The sequence below is a fragment of the Camelus bactrianus genome, chromosome 5 (assembly GCF_048773025.1).
Source record: "Camelus bactrianus isolate YW-2024 breed Bactrian camel chromosome 5, ASM4877302v1, whole genome shotgun sequence".
In the NCBI taxonomy this organism is placed as follows: Eukaryota; Metazoa; Chordata; class Mammalia; order Artiodactyla; family Camelidae; genus Camelus; species Camelus bactrianus.
In genome coordinates this window covers 22,019,875-22,039,007 of record NC_133543.1, presented here as the reverse complement: position 1 = coordinate 22,039,007, position 19,133 = coordinate 22,019,875, and the positions used below count along the sequence as shown (strand labels likewise).

At 33.5% G+C, this 19,133-nt stretch overlaps 1 protein-coding gene across 2 annotated transcripts in view; it reads left to right on the top strand.

Annotated features, from left to right (window-relative positions):
* ACTR3 (actin related protein 3) overlaps positions 1-11,726 on the top strand; it is a 47,144-nt gene extending 35,418 nt beyond the window's left edge. For both annotated transcript variants that reach the window (XM_074363538.1, XM_074363539.1), the window contains exons 7-12: positions 486-629; positions 2,892-3,065; positions 5,546-5,638; positions 5,831-5,956; positions 9,302-9,385; positions 10,491-11,726. In XM_074363538.1, coding sequence (XP_074219639.1) covers positions 486-629; positions 2,892-3,065; positions 5,546-5,638; positions 5,831-5,956; positions 9,302-9,385; positions 10,491-10,586 — 717 coding nt within the window. In that variant the 3' untranslated portion in view covers positions 10,587-11,726. The remainder of the gene's footprint in view (positions 1-485; positions 630-2,891; positions 3,066-5,545; positions 5,639-5,830; positions 5,957-9,301; positions 9,386-10,490) is intronic.
* Positions 11,727-19,133: the final 7,407 nt, after the last annotated feature.

Here is a 19,133-nt window from a genome sequence, read left to right as displayed (position 1 = left end):
TACAATGGTATATGGAATGCCTCAGGCTTGTGAAATTGGTACATACTTGATTAAGAAAATGATAGCCGGCTTATGGGTTAATGATCAAATTTCGTACAATGCAATCTGAATTTTTTGCTGAAATTATAAAAGATTTTAAAATATTCTGTTTGAAGTCTGCTATCTAAAACCTTTAAAACGTCTGAAATTCAGTTTTTATGTTTAGTCATTTCAGTCTTGGTGAAAAACTCTTACAGTGGGAGATCTAAGTTCCTGGCCATTCTTGTCATAATATCTGTACAATATTATAAATTCTATGATAAGTTAACTGAGGAATACAGTTGAGGAAATAAAGACTAGAAGAATTCTAGGATAAAGCTTGAGAAGTTTCTGGGATAAAACTTGAGAATACAAATATAGTAGTCTGAGAAATTGATCTTTAATGATTATTTAGTTTATATTGATTTGAAAACATTGACATATATTTGTCCTTTTTTTCAATCTAGGCTGAAGGGTATGTGATTGGCAGCTGTATCAAGCACATTCCAATCGCAGGACGAGATATAACATATTTTATTCAGCAATTACTGAGAGACCGAGAAGTAGGAATTCCTCCAGAGCAATCCTTGGAAACTGCTAAGGCAGTAAAGGTAAAAATAATGTTAAGAATATAGTGCAGTTGGAAATTAAAATCACACTTATCATATTAACATGAAAAATTCTTAAGAACAATAATTTTTGAAAAGCTTTTGTTAGCCAGTTACAAATCACTACTCTTAATTATATGTTTTTTTCCTGTGTATTTCTTGTAAGAAATTTTGGGAGATTATCAACCTTTTGCTTGGTCTCTCCACATTTCACATTTGAAAGGACTAACATATAAGAACAATTATACCAATTGACTTCAACATGCATTTTTATGCTTATTTCCTTTAGTAAAAATAAATGCAGGCATACTTTGGAGATACTGTGGGTTTTCTTCTAGACCACTGCAATAAAGTGAATATTGCAATACAGTGAGTCACATGAATTTTTTGTTTTCCCCAGTGCATTTAAAAGTTAAGTTTGTACTGATAAGTGACAATAGCATTATGTCTTAAAAAAAAAAAAAAAAGTACGTACCTTAATTAAAAAATGCTTATTGCTAAAAAATGCTAACTAACATCAAATAATGCAGAGATGCCACAAACCTTCAATTTGTTTTTAAAAACACCTTATTTGCAAAGCACAGTAAAATGGGGTATGCCTGTAATTAGTTCACTTCAAAGTCCTCACATCTTAATTTTTGCTGACTTCTTTATTTTAATTCTAACAGTTTTGTTAAAAATTTTTTAATGTAATTGATTCATTGGCTGTAGAATAGAGACAATGGTTGGCTCAAGTTATACGGCAAATAGAAGAAAAATGTGAAGGCTGTGTAAGGTATTTCAATAATTTGTATGCTGTATAAATCTTATATCAGGGCTTCATGCAAAATATGAAAATATTTAGCATTTCTTTTTAAATTTGTTATTTGCCGACATACCTAAAAAGTGTCATTGACTCTCACATATGATCTGAATATGTAGAAGCAAAACTTCCCAGGTAAAAATAACTCCATTGGTTTAACAGTCTTTGCATGATTATAATGTTTTCCTTGCTTATCAAAGGTTAGGAATGAAAATGAATTTACTGCTTCCTAGGTAATAAAGGAATTCATAAATGATGGCCAAAAGTCACCTCAAGTATGAGGCATCAAAATTAAATATGTAAAAATTTAATATGAGCACTGCTGTTTCAACGTCTTTGGGAAAGCTATAGTGTTTAAAAATTAAAAACATCAAAGATTTATTCTAAAGCATACTAATGATCAGTCTTAATGTCTTGTAAGGACCATCATTTCCATGTAATTCCTACTTTCAGGGTTTGGCGAAAGGCCTTAATATGACATAGATTATCTTTTGTTTTCCAGTATTCTTTCACTTTATGTCTTTTGGTTATCAATAATAATATTTGCATCTATCCTGGATAGAATTCTTGATGTGTAAAAACATGTGAAATGTGTTTTTCTTCAAAAAAAAAAAAAAAAAAAAAAGAGAGACTGCCAGTCAGGAGTCCATAAATTGCAAATAGAATGTTATACGTGTAACATTTTTGAATTACATTTTTCATGAAAACTTTTACCTAGGACATATAACCAAATACGCAGTGATTCAGCCTTGCAGGACATACAGTGAAAAAGAAGTTTGTATTTTCAGCTTTTTTTTTTTTTTTAACTCATTTACTTAGACCATAGTCAATTTTGTTACAGATGGATATTAAAGACCTATATATCTTTAAAAATATTTTTTAACTGAAGAATAGTTGCTGTACAATATTATAAAGTTATAGGTATACAGTATAGTGATTCACAATTTTGAAAGGTTGTACTCCATTAATAGTTATTATAAAATATTAGCTATATTCCATATCTTGTACAATATATCCTCATAGATTATTTTATACCTAATAGTTTATACCTTTTAATATATTAATTTGTGTGGTTATGTCAGCTATTTATTCTTCTCCAGTTCTTTGTGTATTTTATGCTTCCTCTTTCCTAGAATACAAACTTTTAATTATTGAAACAGTATAAAATTTTGGATGACATTAATGAATATTTCCCTGAAATAGTGCTGCAATACTGGAAATTGACTCGTTAGTTTGTCAAGTCTTAATCTGTTGAAGCCTGGAGTTATGTAAAGGAGATGATGAGCTGTTTATTTGTACCACACATACAGTAACATCCTAACATAAGATTTTTTTCAGCTTAATTTCCTAAATTTTATTTTCTGCAGATATGTTTTCATTTGATTTTAGTTTACTGAAAATATGCTGTTCTGCTTTGCTTTTCCTAAAACAAGAGTAAAAAAATTACTCATTTCTTTTTCTAGGAGCGCTATAGTTATGTCTGCCCAGATTTAGTAAAAGAATTTAACAAGTATGATACAGATGGATCAAAGTGGATTAAACAGTATACTGGAATCAATGCTATTTCGAAGAAAGAATTTTCTATTGATGTTGGATATGAGAGATTCTTGGGACCTGAAATTTTTTTTCATCCAGAGGTGAGTTTTTTTAAGATGGAATAGTTTTGAAATATTTAGCAGAAAATATCAATCAACTCTAAGATGTTCAGAGACAGTTAATCTCAGGAATTTTCTTTTGTATATACTAAAATACTATAGTGAGTCATATTTTTCAAGAAAAAAAACTGCCTTTGTGTAAAAACAATGACTTTTCCATACATTTAGAAAAATGAAACTTCTATCTCTAATATTTGTGGCTTATTTGGGTTCATGGAAAGAGGGAAGATTTATGATCATTTAAATGAAATATTTTGGGAGACCTTCTAGAACTCTTTCCTCCTCCTCCCATGAAAAGTAAGCATACAAAGAATCTTCAACTGACTATCATACTGTAACAAAATATTTACTAGCAAAATAGTCTTCTTCCTTTATGAAATGTTAGCATATACTGGCTATATTAAATTACTGATATATATATGCTTTTAATAATGAAAAATTATTCTAGTAACTTAGCATAAGGAATTTAGTGTAAGAACTACTAACATTAAATGCTATTCTGCTTATTCAGCATAAAAGAGTTATTTTTAATACTGTTTTTTCACTCAACAAATAGTAAATACAATTTTGATGATCTCATTTTAAGCACTGATTATTTAAAGATGAAAAATTATTTATCTTGATTTCATCAAGCTCAAAGAATAAGAGATGAATGTCTCAAAAAGGAATAGTTGTTTTAACAAATGGGTGTATCTTGTGAAGGCATAGGAACAAAGAGCATCTAAAGCTGCTTACGAGTATCAGGGAAACTTCTTCAAGGAGCTAACAGTTGAAGTGGGAAAGGATGAATGGATATTTGTCAAGCAGGTGTGTTAGAAGAGTATATTTCTGGCAGAGATATGTATATGAAAGCTGAGTAGGGATCTGGGGTGTAAGAGAGCTAGATAATAAAAGTGTAAAGCAAGAGAGTGGTAGGAGATGGATCCAGATGAGTGTTCATGAGGGACTAACATGCTATGCAAAGGAGTTTTCTGGATTTTGTGCTCATGCAGAAATGTTCAGCATGGAAATAACACAGATAGATAGAGGTACAGGATGAGAAAGGTCACTCTGGTTGCATTGGGTTAGATAGATAGATACTGAGGTGTGAATTGTGTTGGAAACAGGTAAGTTTATTGCATTTTTCTTGATGAAAGATAAAGTCAGTAGGTCAATAAGAATGAGAAAGGAGGTAAGAGAAAGAATAAAACCAACATGACTTACCAGTTGTTTAGATGTGAAGGGAGTAAGAAAATGAAGAATCTGTGATGATCCCCAAGTTTATAACTTGAGCAACTAGATGTTTTGCCATCACTGAAGTTAGGAAAATCAAAGGGGAAGAATAGGAAAGGTAAAAAGAGGTGAGTTTACTATCCATCTTTAAAAAGGTTCAAAAATGAACACTTGAATTGTAAAGGTTTTGAACTGGAGCATGTGTCCTGGAGTGAGGATAGATGTAAAGTCATCATATATGGCGCAAAGGAGCAGATTGGCCTCAGAGAGAATGTTGAGTGAGAAGGGAAAATTGGGGCCCTGGTGAACACTGGCACTTTACAGACAGGCAGAGTTAAGAGGAGCCTGCAAAGGATACTGAAGCATACAAAAAGGGAGAAGCCAACCAAGCCAAGGGATTGTGGTGCTAACATTGAGAAAAATGAATGTTTGGAGGAGGGAGATGCCACCTGCTACAGTGAGGTGATAGAGGACATCCAACTTGCCCCACTACTAGTAATACAGTCACCTTCTCAATTTTCCTCAGTAGTGCTTATAAGAGTCACTGTTCTCTCCCAACCCTCAACCTTGTGTCCAGTCCCTTTTCCCAACACAGTAGTTTGATTCCATTTCATGAAAAATAATTTAAGCTATGAAGTATGATGATGAAGTTCCTCAGCTATCTGCCTGCTCCTCAACCCTCCCCAGCTCCACATTTTCCTGTACCCATACTTTACTCCTTACCTCGGTCCCTGGAGTAACCCATCTTAAAAATAAAACTAACCTCAGCCGCCTTCTTGCAATCGACTTCGTACCAGTTCCTGGTAGCCACTATGCTTTTCTTTCAGAGCTAGCTCCCAGGATGCCCACACTATCAGTTCCCAAACCTTTACCTTGCACTGATCAACAAGCTGCTTCTATCACACCACTCCATGGAAATTGCTCCTCTAGGATCACCAGTAATCTGGATGCTAAAAAACCCATGTGACATCCCCAGGTTCCCTTCCAGAATTTGTATTGCTAGGTAGTTGACTATGTTTGGCTTTACATTTTTGCTATTCTGATGGTTATGAAATTATATATCTCATCACTGTTGTAATTTGATTTTTTTCTGAAATCTGATTTCAATATCTTTAATTTGAATTAGAGACCAGGTTTTATGGTTTTTATAAGTCCTTTTGTTTTTGAACTGAAAACTTTCTTAATTCTTTGTTATGATATTTAAGTCAGTAGTGGTCTAATCTCTATCATATATCCAACTTACTTTTCAGTTTGCTAATCCAGACTTTACTCAACCTATCTCAGAAGTTGTAGATGAAGTAATTCAAAATTGTCCTATTGATGTCAGGCGTCCTCTCTACAAGGTCAGTATTTATAGCAGAATTGTTATTCTAGGTCATACTTCTAAAAACTTCATTTTCTCTCTATTGTTGAATGTAAAACCTCTCTTCAAAAGGATACAGTAGGATTTTTGTACCATTTTTTATATCTTTAAATTTTTTCTTCTTTCTGTTTAAATGCAAGTCATACTTATTTATTTTTCTCCACTAATACAGAATATTGTCCTCTCTGGAGGTTCAACCATGTTCAGGGACTTCGGACGTCGCTTGCAAAGAGATTTGAAAAGAACTGTAGATGCCAGGCTGAAATTAAGTGAGGAATTGAGTGGTGGTAGATTGAAGGTTGGTTTTTTTCAGTTATTGATGGGAAGGTTGGGGGTACCTTGATTTTTGTATTGGGAATGGAAAATGTCTGCCAACTTTCTTTTATTCAGGAAGGTAAGAGGAACCCTATGAGATATTTCAATGGAAAATGTTTATTATAGATTGATACCCATAATATTCTTGGTCATTCGATTCGTCTAGGATATTACCTACATTTCTGGAAAATATTCTTAGTTACAGCTATGAGAGAGGTTTTTTTTTTTATATATATATCTATCTCAGAGATAACTTGTATATAGTAGATTCCTTGCATATTTCAGGAATAATATTCTTTATGGAGCCACAAAATTTTAAATACCTTTATAATAAAGCAGGACAACAAAGCATAGTTGAGAGAGAGGGGCTGTTGTGTGGTCAAGCTTACTTTCAGAGACTGACTTAACCTCTCCCACAGCAGCCTTTTCATGGTGTGAAATCATATTGGTGGTTCAGCTAAATAACCTTTCTATTATGTATCCTGTAATTTGGGGCTTATTGTCAAAAAATCAAAATTAATGTTAAATTCTCAGGTGACTGCTTTCTATATAAGACAAATTTTCAGTAAGTTTTATTTTTCATTTTCATTAATGTAAGATACTGAAACAAAACATTGATTCAGAGGATATGTTGCTAAGTAAAACACATTTTGTTCAACATGGAAGATTACCAAGAATGAGGGCTCCATCTGAGACTACCATAGTCATTCAAAGTTATTTAAAAGTACAACATTCTGGGGTTTGCTGCTTGTTGAGAAATTGCATGACAGCTGTTTTCAGCCTCTAAATTTTTATTATCTTAAACTTATTCCTTGGAGTGCAATAAAAAGTATGTTTAAGTAGTTGTTTACTTTGTAATGACTCATTACAGTAGATGAAATGAAAAAAAAATGCTGTTTTGAATACAATATTTCAATAAAGTAAACATGTTTAAAATATTTTTAAGCTTCTTATACATTTTTAAATAAGAAATGAGGAACTTTTTTCCCTCAGCGATGTCAGCACTATACTGACATTATCTAATGATACAGGAAAAACCCTGCATACTGGAGGACTCTGCCTCCTTCCTTTTAATTTTACCTAATAGTCACGTATAGATCTTCATAACATCTTTATAGATTTGTATTTAAATTTGGCTTTATTTCCTATCAGTATAATTTTTAACAGCAGCCAAATAGCTTTTTTTTTTTTAACAAAAAAAGCCATATCTTTTTATGACATGTAAGTTTAAAAATTTTTCATTTTGAAGTAATTTCATACTTACAAAAAGGTTGCAAAATCTAGTAGAAGAAATTCCTACATATTGTTCTCCTTTGCTTTATTATTCTATTATAAATATATGTATATACACATATACCTTTTTCTGAACTATTTGAAAGTGAGTTGCAAATTTGATGCCCCATTACCCTTAAATATTGTGGTGTGTATTTCCTAAAAACAGGCCATTAAAATTACCAAATTAACCATGATAACACATTATCTGGTATAGACCTGATTCACATTTCATCATTTCTTCCATTATTGTTCTTTATAGCAAAAGAAAAAAAAATACGTATTTTTTTTTCTGGTCCAGGATCACATGTTTGAATTAGGTATCACGTTCCTTTAATCTGGAAAAAGAACTCAGTGTTTTTGTTTTTGTTTTTTTTATAACTTTAATGTTTTTGAAGTGTACAGGCAATTTATTTTGCAGAATGTTTCTTATTTGGGGGTTGTCTGATGTTTCTTCATAATTAGGTTCAGATAATGCATTTTTGTCAGTAATACCACAGAAGTGATGTGATGTGTTCTTTTTAGTGCATTGTGTCACTAGACACATGATACGTACGATTTGTCCCATATGTTAACTTTGATCACCTGATTGTCTGTCAGGTGTCTCTACTATTTGTTTTTTCCTTTCTGTTTAATAAAAGTCTTATGGGGAGATATTTTCTTTTTTTTAAATTTTATTTTATTGAATTATGGTCAGTTTACAATGTTGTGTCAATTTCCAGTGTAGAGCACAATTTTTCAGTCATACATGAACATACATATATTCATTGTTACATTCTTTTTCACTGGGAGCTACCACGAGATCTTGTATGTATTTCCCTGTGCTATACAGTATAAACTTGTTTATCTATTATATATATATATTCCCCCCTGACAACCACAAGTTTGTATTCTGTGTCTGTGAGTCTGTTTCTGTTTTGTATTTAAGTTCATTTGTCCTCTTCTTTTTGAGATTCAACATGTGAGTGATCTCATATGGTATTTTTCTTTCTCTTTCTGGCTTACTTCACTTAGAATGACATTCTCCAGGGACATCCATGTTGCTGCAAATGGCACTGTGTTGTCATTTTTCATGGCGTAATATATGCCATTGTATAAATATACCACAACTTCTTTATCCAGTCATCTCTCAGACATTTAGGCTGTTTCTATGTCTTGACTTTTGTAAATATTGCTGCCATGAACATTGGGGTGTAGCTGTCTTTTTGAAATAGGGTTCCTTCTGGATATATGCCCAGGAGCGGGATTCCTGGGTCATGTGGTAAGTCTATTCCTAGTCTTTTGAGGAATCTCCATACTGTGTTCCACAATGACTGCACCAAACTGCATTCCCACCAGCAGTGTAGGAGAGTTCCTTTTTGGGAGATACTTTCAGACTATGTAATTATCCTGTTTCTCATCAAACTTTCAACGACTGGTTTTTAACATCCATTTTTCTTTCCTAAGATAGTTATTACTATGGTAGTTGCCAAACGGTATTTTGCAAATTCCATCATTTCTTCTGTTTCATAGTCTCATTTTACTTTAAGGAAGAGTATTTCCTTCCCCTCATTTATTCATTCATTCATTTATTCATTCGTATCTGTATGAACTCCTGATTTCTGAATTATTCTGTTGGCTGTGTCGTAAACATCATTGTGATATAATATCAACATATCATTAATACTATTAATATTATTAATTTTAATACTCAAATTTTTTCTCAGATTTGGCAGGTGGGAACCATTCAAAGGTTACCTGGGTTAGTTCCTTTCCCTCACTTCAGTGTGGTTGTGTATTTTTTTAAAATAATAAAATTAGCTTTGTTTCTTTTGTATTCTGTTTGCCCCTGTGTATTCCCCACATCTTTTAAAGTTTTTTTTTTTTTTAAATAGACTATTCTTTTAGAGCAGTTTCAGGCTCACAGCAGAATTGAGCAGAAAATACAGAGTTTGCACGTAAAGTTTTATTTATTTATTTCTGAGTATATGAAACACTACATTTTTATGAATGTATATCTAAGGCTAAATGATACAGAAACTGTTACTTGAAACTGACCTTACTATGTCTTTTTTAGCCAAAACCTATTGATGTACAAGTCATCACACACCACATGCAGCGATATGCTGTTTGGTTTGGAGGATCCATGCTGGCTTCCACGGTGAGATGAAGCTTACTTTTAAATTTTGATTTTTTTTTTTTTTAAGATAGAAGAATCCATCAGTACTTACATAATTTAGAAGAACAAGAGAAATTTCCTAAAATTTTATCTAAGTACTGCACAGGAAAGTTTTAAAATTAAATATAAATGTACACAGTATTTTAAAAAGTGATATTCATTTAGATTTATTGGTTTTTTGGGGTTTTTTTGCTTGCTAGAATTTTGTTTAGAATGAGCATTTAAAGTTTTAAAATTCATCTGTAGGGAAAAATCTTTTAACCCTGTGGTAACACAGATAATAATAGAGGGTAATTGTGTTTCTGTACAAAGATTTAAGCGCATTAAGTTATGTTTTATTGCATAGGAATTATGATGTTCTAAACTGAATAAAGGGAGTTACTAAGATCCCTCTCTCCAAATGTTAAAGCTCCTTTAAAAGATATTTTAACATCATTAGCCCAGTAAATATTGGTGCTTTACCCTGTAGTGCACAGAATATTAAATAAAATGTAAGAACTTTTATCTAGATTATTGAAAACTATACCACCTTTTTAAAAAATCATTTAAAAATAAGAGGTAAAAGTTATTTTCTTCTTGAGTTGTCTTCAGTTGTGCCATATAACCTAGTTGCTTTTATAATTTTGCCCTTTGGGAAATGAGATAATAGAGCATGGAATAGTCTGTACCAGACCTTGAGTGAGGAAAGCAAGTTCATCTAGAAGTTTTTGTAGCATGACTAAGAGTAGTTTATCTGTAGTTTAGATTAATTCTGCTTTTTTAGATTTTTGATGCAATGTACAGTGAGGGAAAGCCTCAGCAGAATAGTCCGGGCATTTGAAACTCAACCTTCCATTCCTCAAAATTTCAAAATCCCAGGAGAAACAGGTGTTTGAGATGGGGGGTGGAGGGACTTGAGTTAAATGCTCCCTTCAGTTCTGATTATAGACTTAAAGCTGATTCTGAGTCATTGTGGCTAGAATCTCTGAGCTTATTCAAGCACCATGGATGGACTAATAATAAACATTTTAGATTTAACAACTCTATTTTAAAGCATCTGGAAAAGTGGTAGATTTTTTACCTTTATTAAAATATGTTTTTATTTTAGCCTGAGTTCTACCAAGTATGCCACACCAAAAAGGATTATGAAGAAATTGGACCTAGCATTTGTCGTCACAATCCAGTGTTTGGAGTCATGTCGTAAAATTGGCTTCATGGTTTTTGGGGTTAGGGAGGTGGGGAAGAAATAATCTTTCTGATTACCTGTTTTGTCTGGATGGCTGGTTTTGAGGTTTTAAACCTGACTTGAAATAATAAGACCAAACATAATTATACAGGAATATTTTAATAAGTATATCAACATGCGAATGTAGAAGAGAGCCAAAATGGTTAAGTGTTTTTCTTTAGACTGAATGTTTGAATCTTATGTGTAACAAAAAGAAGTGGGTTTTAGTTCTTTCTGTGCCCTGGTATTTTGTACATTATTGAATTATCCAAGATTTGATGGGATTTATCGGTATGTAGATAGCTCTATAATGCTTGAATTGTACACTTGGAAGTGTGCAGTGCAAGAGCTTGTTTATATTTCATACTTTTTATACTTTGAGGAAAAAAAGTCAAAGAAAAACTAGTATTTGAGGGAAAGAAGAATGTGACCAAGTAAAGGATAAATTCAAAAAATAGCCAATGAGACTTGGCGTACACACACACTCATGGGATTCCAGTTATTGCGAAGTGCTTCCATCCTCCTGTGCCCCCCAATGGTTTTCTGTGCAAGTGCTTTTGGAACTAAGAAGCTAGTGTCTTGGATTAACTGATGCCTGCTAGTGCTTTCTGATTATTCGCATTCTGTTTCTCGCTTTAAAGGAAAAGACAAGACAAGACAAGACTGTTGGACCAGTATTGCAGTTCTGTAGTGTCATTTCTTATTAAAAAATAATTTGATTACCAAAATTGGTATATTTAAAGCCTAACACCATTCTAATAAAGGCACAAATTTCTTTTTAATACTTGTTTCAACTCTTTAATCTCTTTATAAGTTAACTAATAAATCTATTTTCTTCAAACCTCTGCAATAGTTCTTTAAAATCACAACAGTTGGTTAGAGGGCTGACTTTTTTATGTGCTCTAAACAAATAATTGTGAACTTTTACTATGTTGAGTGCTTTCATTTTGATAACTGGATCTCCATTTGATATTTTCATTTGTATAACTCATTTGCAGTCTGAAAATTTTTTTAGTGCCAGTCCCTGACATATCATGGAAAGTTAATTTTCATTGCATTTTAAAATATCTGGATCATGAAGAAAAAGTGATGAAAATAAATTAAAACTGAATTACCTTTTCTAATGTTTTCTTTTTAAGTAGCAGTGTCATTCTACTTTGTGTTTATATATTTGTATGACTTTTATTTCTTTTGGAATAGTAGGATTCATTGAAATATCTATAATGTTATACATTTAGAAATGGTAGGCACTTTCTTATGAACTTGACCACTTATTTATAGAAGACTAAAATGGGAGATGTTTTACAGGCTTTTAGAACTTAAGCAGTAATACTAGTGAACACTTGAACTTCGTTATCTGTGAAGATAACACACGGGATTGATATATACCTCTAGCCAAAAGTTAAAGAACAATTAAAGTGTTTTTGTTGTTTGTTTTTAATATAAAGATAGAACTGGGGAGTAAACTGTCATTTTTATTGAGAATGAATTTGGACATTTAAAATTGTATCAATCATTTATATGAATCTTAATTCTTCTGAGCGTGGGAGTCAAGAACAGACTGTATATACTGTAGTAGTAATAATATCAGTATCAAAATTTTTTTTTACTTGAAAAAGTATTCCGTGAACATTGTAAAAGAAAACACTGTTCAGACAGTACCAAAGAATACATAGTGAAAGTAGGTTTCTTTCTCATCCTAGCCTGTCATTTTCTCATCATTTCATTCTAAATGTCTATGTGTCCTTGTAATTTTCCATGCATATAGAAATGAATATAGGTCCTTTATTTTACACAAATAGGAGCCTACTATAAATATTGTTCTGCACTTTGCTTTTTCAGACATCTGTGATACAGAACTAAATTGATAAGAATTAAAGATTTCATCCTCCTGACTCAATAAAGTATTATTAGCATTGACAGACATGTCTTTTCCTCTAGAATAGTTGAATAGTAAATTAACAAGCTCAAATGACATGCTTACAAAGCTGCAGATTACTGTCTCATATGTATTTTATAAAGATGTTCTTAACTATTTGAGATGAAAATATGAAGGTCAGAAGTTTTGCTTTAAGCTTAAACTTATTTCGGGAAACAAGAGGTGTCTAACCTTTTCTGTATGTTTCCTGATACCCTTTTGCTCTTTTATAAGAGTGAGCTATAATACAATAGAAACAAGGTTCTTATTTCTTTACATCTCTCCTGCCATTGTATACCATTTATTCAACTTACAGCTCCTTTGGTTATATATATGTAGAGGTTGGCCAGGGTGAGTTAAAATGTTACACTGATTCGATGTCAGGCTGCATGAACATGCTGCATTGGCAAAACACCAAACTGAGGCCCGTGATTGAAATTTTTGTTCTTATTCTATAAATTGATGATACAACTCCTTCAGCTTTGATTTTTGTTGTTGTTATTATTCATATGTGGAAAATGTATTTGTATAATCTTGGACATATTGTTTGAAATTTCTGGGCCTTAATTCAATTTAGATGTAAGGGAGCAGTATTATCTGGATTAATAATGCAATTTTTATGAGTTGTGAGAATATATTCTAGCTTTTTCAATGGATTCATTTGTGGTAGTTAAAAATACTATCTAACACCTCCTTTTTAATAGGCAGGGCTTTGCTAAATTGGAAAATACTAATAGACAGAAATAAAATAGATGGCTATCTAACTTGATGCCTACTCTTTGAGTAAGCACAACTTGACGCTTAATCATTCGTAAATTATGTATACTGCAAGTAGTCACCCTCTTCTGATCTATCTTTCTGATATGAGATAAGGCAGCTATCTACTCAGGTCCCTCAATATAATTTTTGGTTTGTTTTCAAAGCTACTTTAACATTTGGAAATAAACTGTTCTTGCAGTTTGTAGAAATATCTTAAGAAATAATAAAATGAACTATAGGGATAATAGGCTGTTATGTTCTTTATTCTTTACTTAATTTCTAGAGAAGTCCTAGAGAATATATCTGTATAAGTAGAAGCTTTCTTCTTTCAGATAACCCTAAAGATGGTAGCAGGGTACTTGCAACAATGTTGATGAAATTATTTATAATGTAAAAACTGTTGGTACACTGTAAAGGGTACTGTTCCTGTAAACACTGGACTAATCTATCAGTAATGAAGACCAGTGTATTTCTGATTTTCTCACCAGCCCAGCTCTGACTCCTGTCACCCTCTACTGCCTGATCTTTTGTAATTCAACATGAGTAGGTTTGGATAGCCTTCCACAGTCTCTTCTTTAACTGTTAGCACCCAGCTTCCCGACTTAGGTTAACGGGAACTAAATGTATTAGCTAAAATACTCACAAATCAAAATACACGCGAACTCTGAGAGTGAAGCCTTCTCCCATTCATATTGGAATTCTGTGTCTTAGAACATACTTCAGTTTAATGGCACTTAGTCTATATAGTTGGCCAAGGACAAAGTTGTTATTGAGCAATTACAAAGAACTTTCACAACAAATTCTGAAAATAAGTACTTAATTTTTGTAATTAGGTCTATACCACATCTAAGTTGACTTTAAGCAAAAATTTTCAGATCTGCTTATGGGTTTGGAAAGTTTTTAGATTTCAGTGGAAAAGGATTTTGCTGCTCATTGTTAACTTCTCAATACCATATAAATGTTTATCTGTCTTCCACATAATTGGTTCTTTAGCATACCAGAACTTTCTTTATAACTCTTTGATTTTGATAGCATCTTAACAATAATAAGTTAAAATCTGTGGTTGTCTTTGGTGTTCTCCGTGCCATAACTTAGTTTAACTGATGCATTTGGAATTTGGGGACTGAAATTAAGTAACTTATTTAAATTCAGAATTGTATTAACATTGCTCCAGTGGTCACAGGAACAGTAAAAAAAAAAGGGGGCAAAAAAAGAACGATTTAGAAAAAATGGCAGCTTAAGAAAAAAAAAAAACCAAAGAAGAAAATAAGGAAATTAAAAATTAGAAGTATTGTTCTGTTATTTTGATTTAGCAAATAATTATTCTTTACTATTTTCCAGGGTTCCATCACCTTTGGTGACTTTTATATATTACATTAAAACTAAGATGCTGAGTCAAAATAGTTTCACAGTATTCAAACACTAGAACTCATCTATACTACCTATTTAGTGCATCAAGTCTGGGCATTTCTTGACTGCATACTGTGGTTCAAGCACTGTGTGAAGATGAGTAAAACATTCTGTCCTGAGCTTAGAGGCTAGTGTATTAGTAAAGATGCTCTCAGAGGAACAAGGAATATTTTGTCCAGAATTTTGAGAAACATCTTACTAAGCTTAGAATTTCTTTTCATAAAGGTGGTGGTAGTTGTGGTTGTTTTTAGGAAAAAAAAAAAAAAAAAAAAACCTCAGATAAGGTGAAAGTTATAAAATGTGGCTGTGGTTTAAAATTAGTCTTTCGTGTGCACTTGAAATTCTTAGTTAAAGTATTGATAAATGTTACCCAACAACAGTTGACGAAAGTAATTGCACAGTAGGATCTGGCTTACTCATTTGGTATTTCTAGTGCCTTATGTATTGCCTGGCACATTGTCTTGATTAGGTAAATGCGTTTCATAGATGAATGAATAAAATCCATCTTTTACTTTGAAATGAAAGCTTTGAATTACTTGAGTATACAAAATTTTTTCCTTTAAAATATCTATATTAAAAGAGTAAGACTGAATTATTATATTCTTCTATTCTACTAGTTTTTGCCTTAAAAATAAGACAGTGACATTTTATATAAAACAGTGGAGATTTACAAAGTGATCATAAATTTTCTGAAGTAGGTCTTCGAAAGTTCCTTAACCACATCTTTGATCATCTTGAAATCTCCGTAGTGTCAGTGACTATGTCTCTAAATCAGAGCATTGTACAAGGCTAACTGAAATACTTTGTAATATTCAGTATCAACAATAGAAACACTACTAAGATGAATAGGATTCATGGTCCATGGAGAGTAGCTGGGGAAGATGTTTTAGGTATGGAAGAAACAGCCTGTGTAACAATCAGTAGTTGGGGTAAGGGATGTGTATGTGGTGATTGTAAACAGGTTTGAAGAGTGGGGCATAAGATTGGAGGATGTCTGCCACCCTCAAACATTGACTGATAAACTTAAAAATTGATGCAGTTAAGGTTGAAATCTCACGCACACAACTGACATCAGTAATGTGGAATTTTCAGAGTTTGGTTTATTCAGCTCATGTTTTACAGATGAGGGAATACACTCACTACGTGAGGCCACGTAAGTAGTGGCAGAACAGGACTTGTTAGTAATGATTGTTTTTATGTTTGTTTATACTGAATAACGTATGGTTTATTAAATGTTATTTTTTCAGAATTCATTTGGCAACATTGATTAGCCTCTGTGACTCATCCTGTTGGAAGAGCGGATACTTACATTATTGTGCTAGATGCTGCTGACGAGAGTGAGGTGTCAGATGACCTAAATATGTCTGCCAAATCGTGCATGGTGTCCTTAGTTAGCAAGAGCCTAAAACTCAGCAAGTCTGCTTGAGACTGAAATGGGTGTTAGAGACAATGATCTTTAAAAAGAAGGAAAGCAAAGGACACTTCATATACAGGACAACCATTGGCACTTTAAACTGTCCTGATGTAGGCTAGGTGGCACATCATTTTGGCTGTGTATCTCCAGATTGGTGCTAAATTTGTGTACCTTATTTCAGCTCTCACTAACATTCAAAAGTTAAACTTACCAGTGACTTAACTGGATTTTTGTGAGTTAGAAAGTACCTCTACTGGTTTTAAAAACTGGGAAAGGACTTTTAGATTACAAATAAAAGTGAATGGTATGAAATGCAATTCTTAGCATGTGGCAGATGCTCAAATATTTGTTGAAAAAGTTACCTGGATCGCAGAAAGGACTTGTAGAAATGGTATTTCTAATCCTGTCACTGTTTTGATCCAATAGTTTAAAAGAATTTATGATACAGGCAGGGTGATGTCTATTTTAAAAATAGGTCATATATTTAGCACAAGTTAAGATTATATTTACACATCCATTATAGCTATCTTTTTAAAATTAATCCCTTTCAAGACGGTCCATTGAAAAAGTGGTTCAGCCCTTACATGTATGTATATTTTAATAACTTAAAGATCAAGGATCTGCTCATGATCTCATATTTGGATTACATTTGAGTTGTATGCCTGAATTCACCTGCCACAGATACATCTCAAAAAATACGATTATTTGGGGGGAGGGTATAGCTCAGTGGTAGAGTGTGTGCTTAGCTTGCACAGGGTCCTGTGTCAATCCCCAGTACCTCCATTAAAAAATAAAATAAATAAACCTACCCCCCATACAATTATTTGATCTAAGCACTACTATCTTTTCTTACCTATTTCTCTTCACCTTTATAAAATGGAAGTTGCTACCATGGACACTATTCCTTTGGGCCCTGAAAGAATCAATGAAATGGTTTTAAGTACTCTTTTTTTTTTTCCCCCCCAAGGAGAAAGATAATGGCTTCTTAAATCCCAAGTAGAAGACTTTGTATTCATTCACTCATTAGTGCTTTAGTATTGTTGAAATTGAAGTAACTACTTGCTTTTGACCAATTTCACCCAGAAGGCAAATTACTTTTCCAAAGACATTTAACAAGAGGTGGAAGGAGTGGCAGATGGGGCTTTTGAGTTCAGTCTTTAAATCCATCCGCTAGATCTCTCTCTTTTCTCCATTCATAAATCAGTATATTTCAGTTAGATTGGCTGTTATCAAGAGCAATTTGGATCTGGGTTATAGGAACAATACATTTAATTTTCCCGTCAAAGGGTGATATTTTCAGCAATATACTCGTGACTTATGCAAAAAAAACAAACATACTCCTTAGGCTGTTTCAGTAATTCACAGGGTAGCTTGTTTTGCAGTATCAATTTGGAACATTCTGTATGCTAAACACGGTTCAAGGTGCAGGGGCTATAATAGCAAAACAAAATGGTGTTTGTCACCTGGGGCTCTTCCTTAAGGTTGAGCTTTGTACAGTTTCTCTTTAGTGATGAAGATCACTGAAAAGATGCCAAGTTAACTGCAAAGTCAACAAAGAAATTTAAGACCAATTTCCTTAAGTTACAAAGACATGATAATTGTCTTTAATTCATGCAGATTTGAGACACCTATCAATGTATGTATAGCGTAAATGAAGGTTTCTTACCCAGAAAAAAAAGTTCAAAACTACTTCCATTTTGCAACATGTGATGAAGAGCTCCCTAAGTGATGTGTTTTCCACGTAACAGGCAGAATCTTCAGTGATGGCACAGATTGGTTTGGCCAGTTGCTCTTTCTGTTTTAGCGCAGAACTAAGCGTATGTGTCCTGATCCTCAGGTCCTGGAGCTTGGGCATGGGAGAGGACTGCGATTTGTTTTATATTCCAGAATACACTTAGGATATACACCCTCTTCTCTTCTGTATTCTAATAATGTAGTTATTTCCCACAGAAAATCTCAACTTTTTTTTTAACTGATCAAAGTCATAAAATTATAACAAGAACCGAGAATTTATGGTGTTCTGAGGCTAGGGGTTGTGTGCTCTGTGCCACCTGCACTCCTGCCTAGGTCACTTCCCATTCCCTAGCAGTTTTCCTGTTTGGGCCCATTATGGTCTTGAAATGAGCAACAGTAGCAGAAGGAAGTGATTAAAGTTCCTTAAGTGGCCTTGGGCCATTTTAGCCTACGTAGCAAAGATAGGAACTGAAGTTCCACTTTATCATAGAAGCAAGCATTTTTATTTCCTCCATGTGCTGTGACATTCTCCTAGCGCTTCCTCATAAAACCTGCAAAACGGACTCAAAAGAGCACAAGCCTAAAGGCAACTCTTAAAGTCTGTCTCCCCCACCCCCACCCCCTCCTGCCGCCGAAGGCTATTGTGAGTTTGGGGGATGGCACTTCCGGTTGAGATCAAAGCTGCCTGAGGTTAAATATAGCTGTTTCAGAAAATGGAATAAATGTGTGTTGCTTTGACAGCGCATGAGTATTTTAGGTAGCCTTGAGATACTATGGAGTGAGGGAACATTCATGTTTCATCAGACAGGAGCCCCCTGGCTCTCCGACAGCTGTGGTAATATGTATATCTATTGGGCCACTCCTGGTTTCAAGAGAGGACTCTACACTGACTGAAAACAAAGCAGTCTTTTATACAGAGAGGCATAGCTGACATCTGTCATCACTGCTGCCTCCGAGTGTGCGTCCATGCGTCTGTCCTGAGATGAGGGCCAACTCCCCCAAGATGTGGCTGGTCAACAGGACGTGGTAGAACACCGGTAAGGAATGTTCTTTAAAGAATGGTTTTCATTTAGTCATCTAATTTTAGTTTTCATTTAGTAAATGTTGACCACTGAACTCTTGTTTGCAATTTGGTAAAAACATACTGCTTTATCAGATGGGAAGTCCTGTGTTCACCACATTCTAGTAAGTTTACCCGAGAAATGTTAAGTGCAGGGAGAGATTCTAGTGTCACGTCTTCAGTCTTGTGAACGACAGCTTTTTGTACTGTCTGTTCTCTGGTTTACACCCA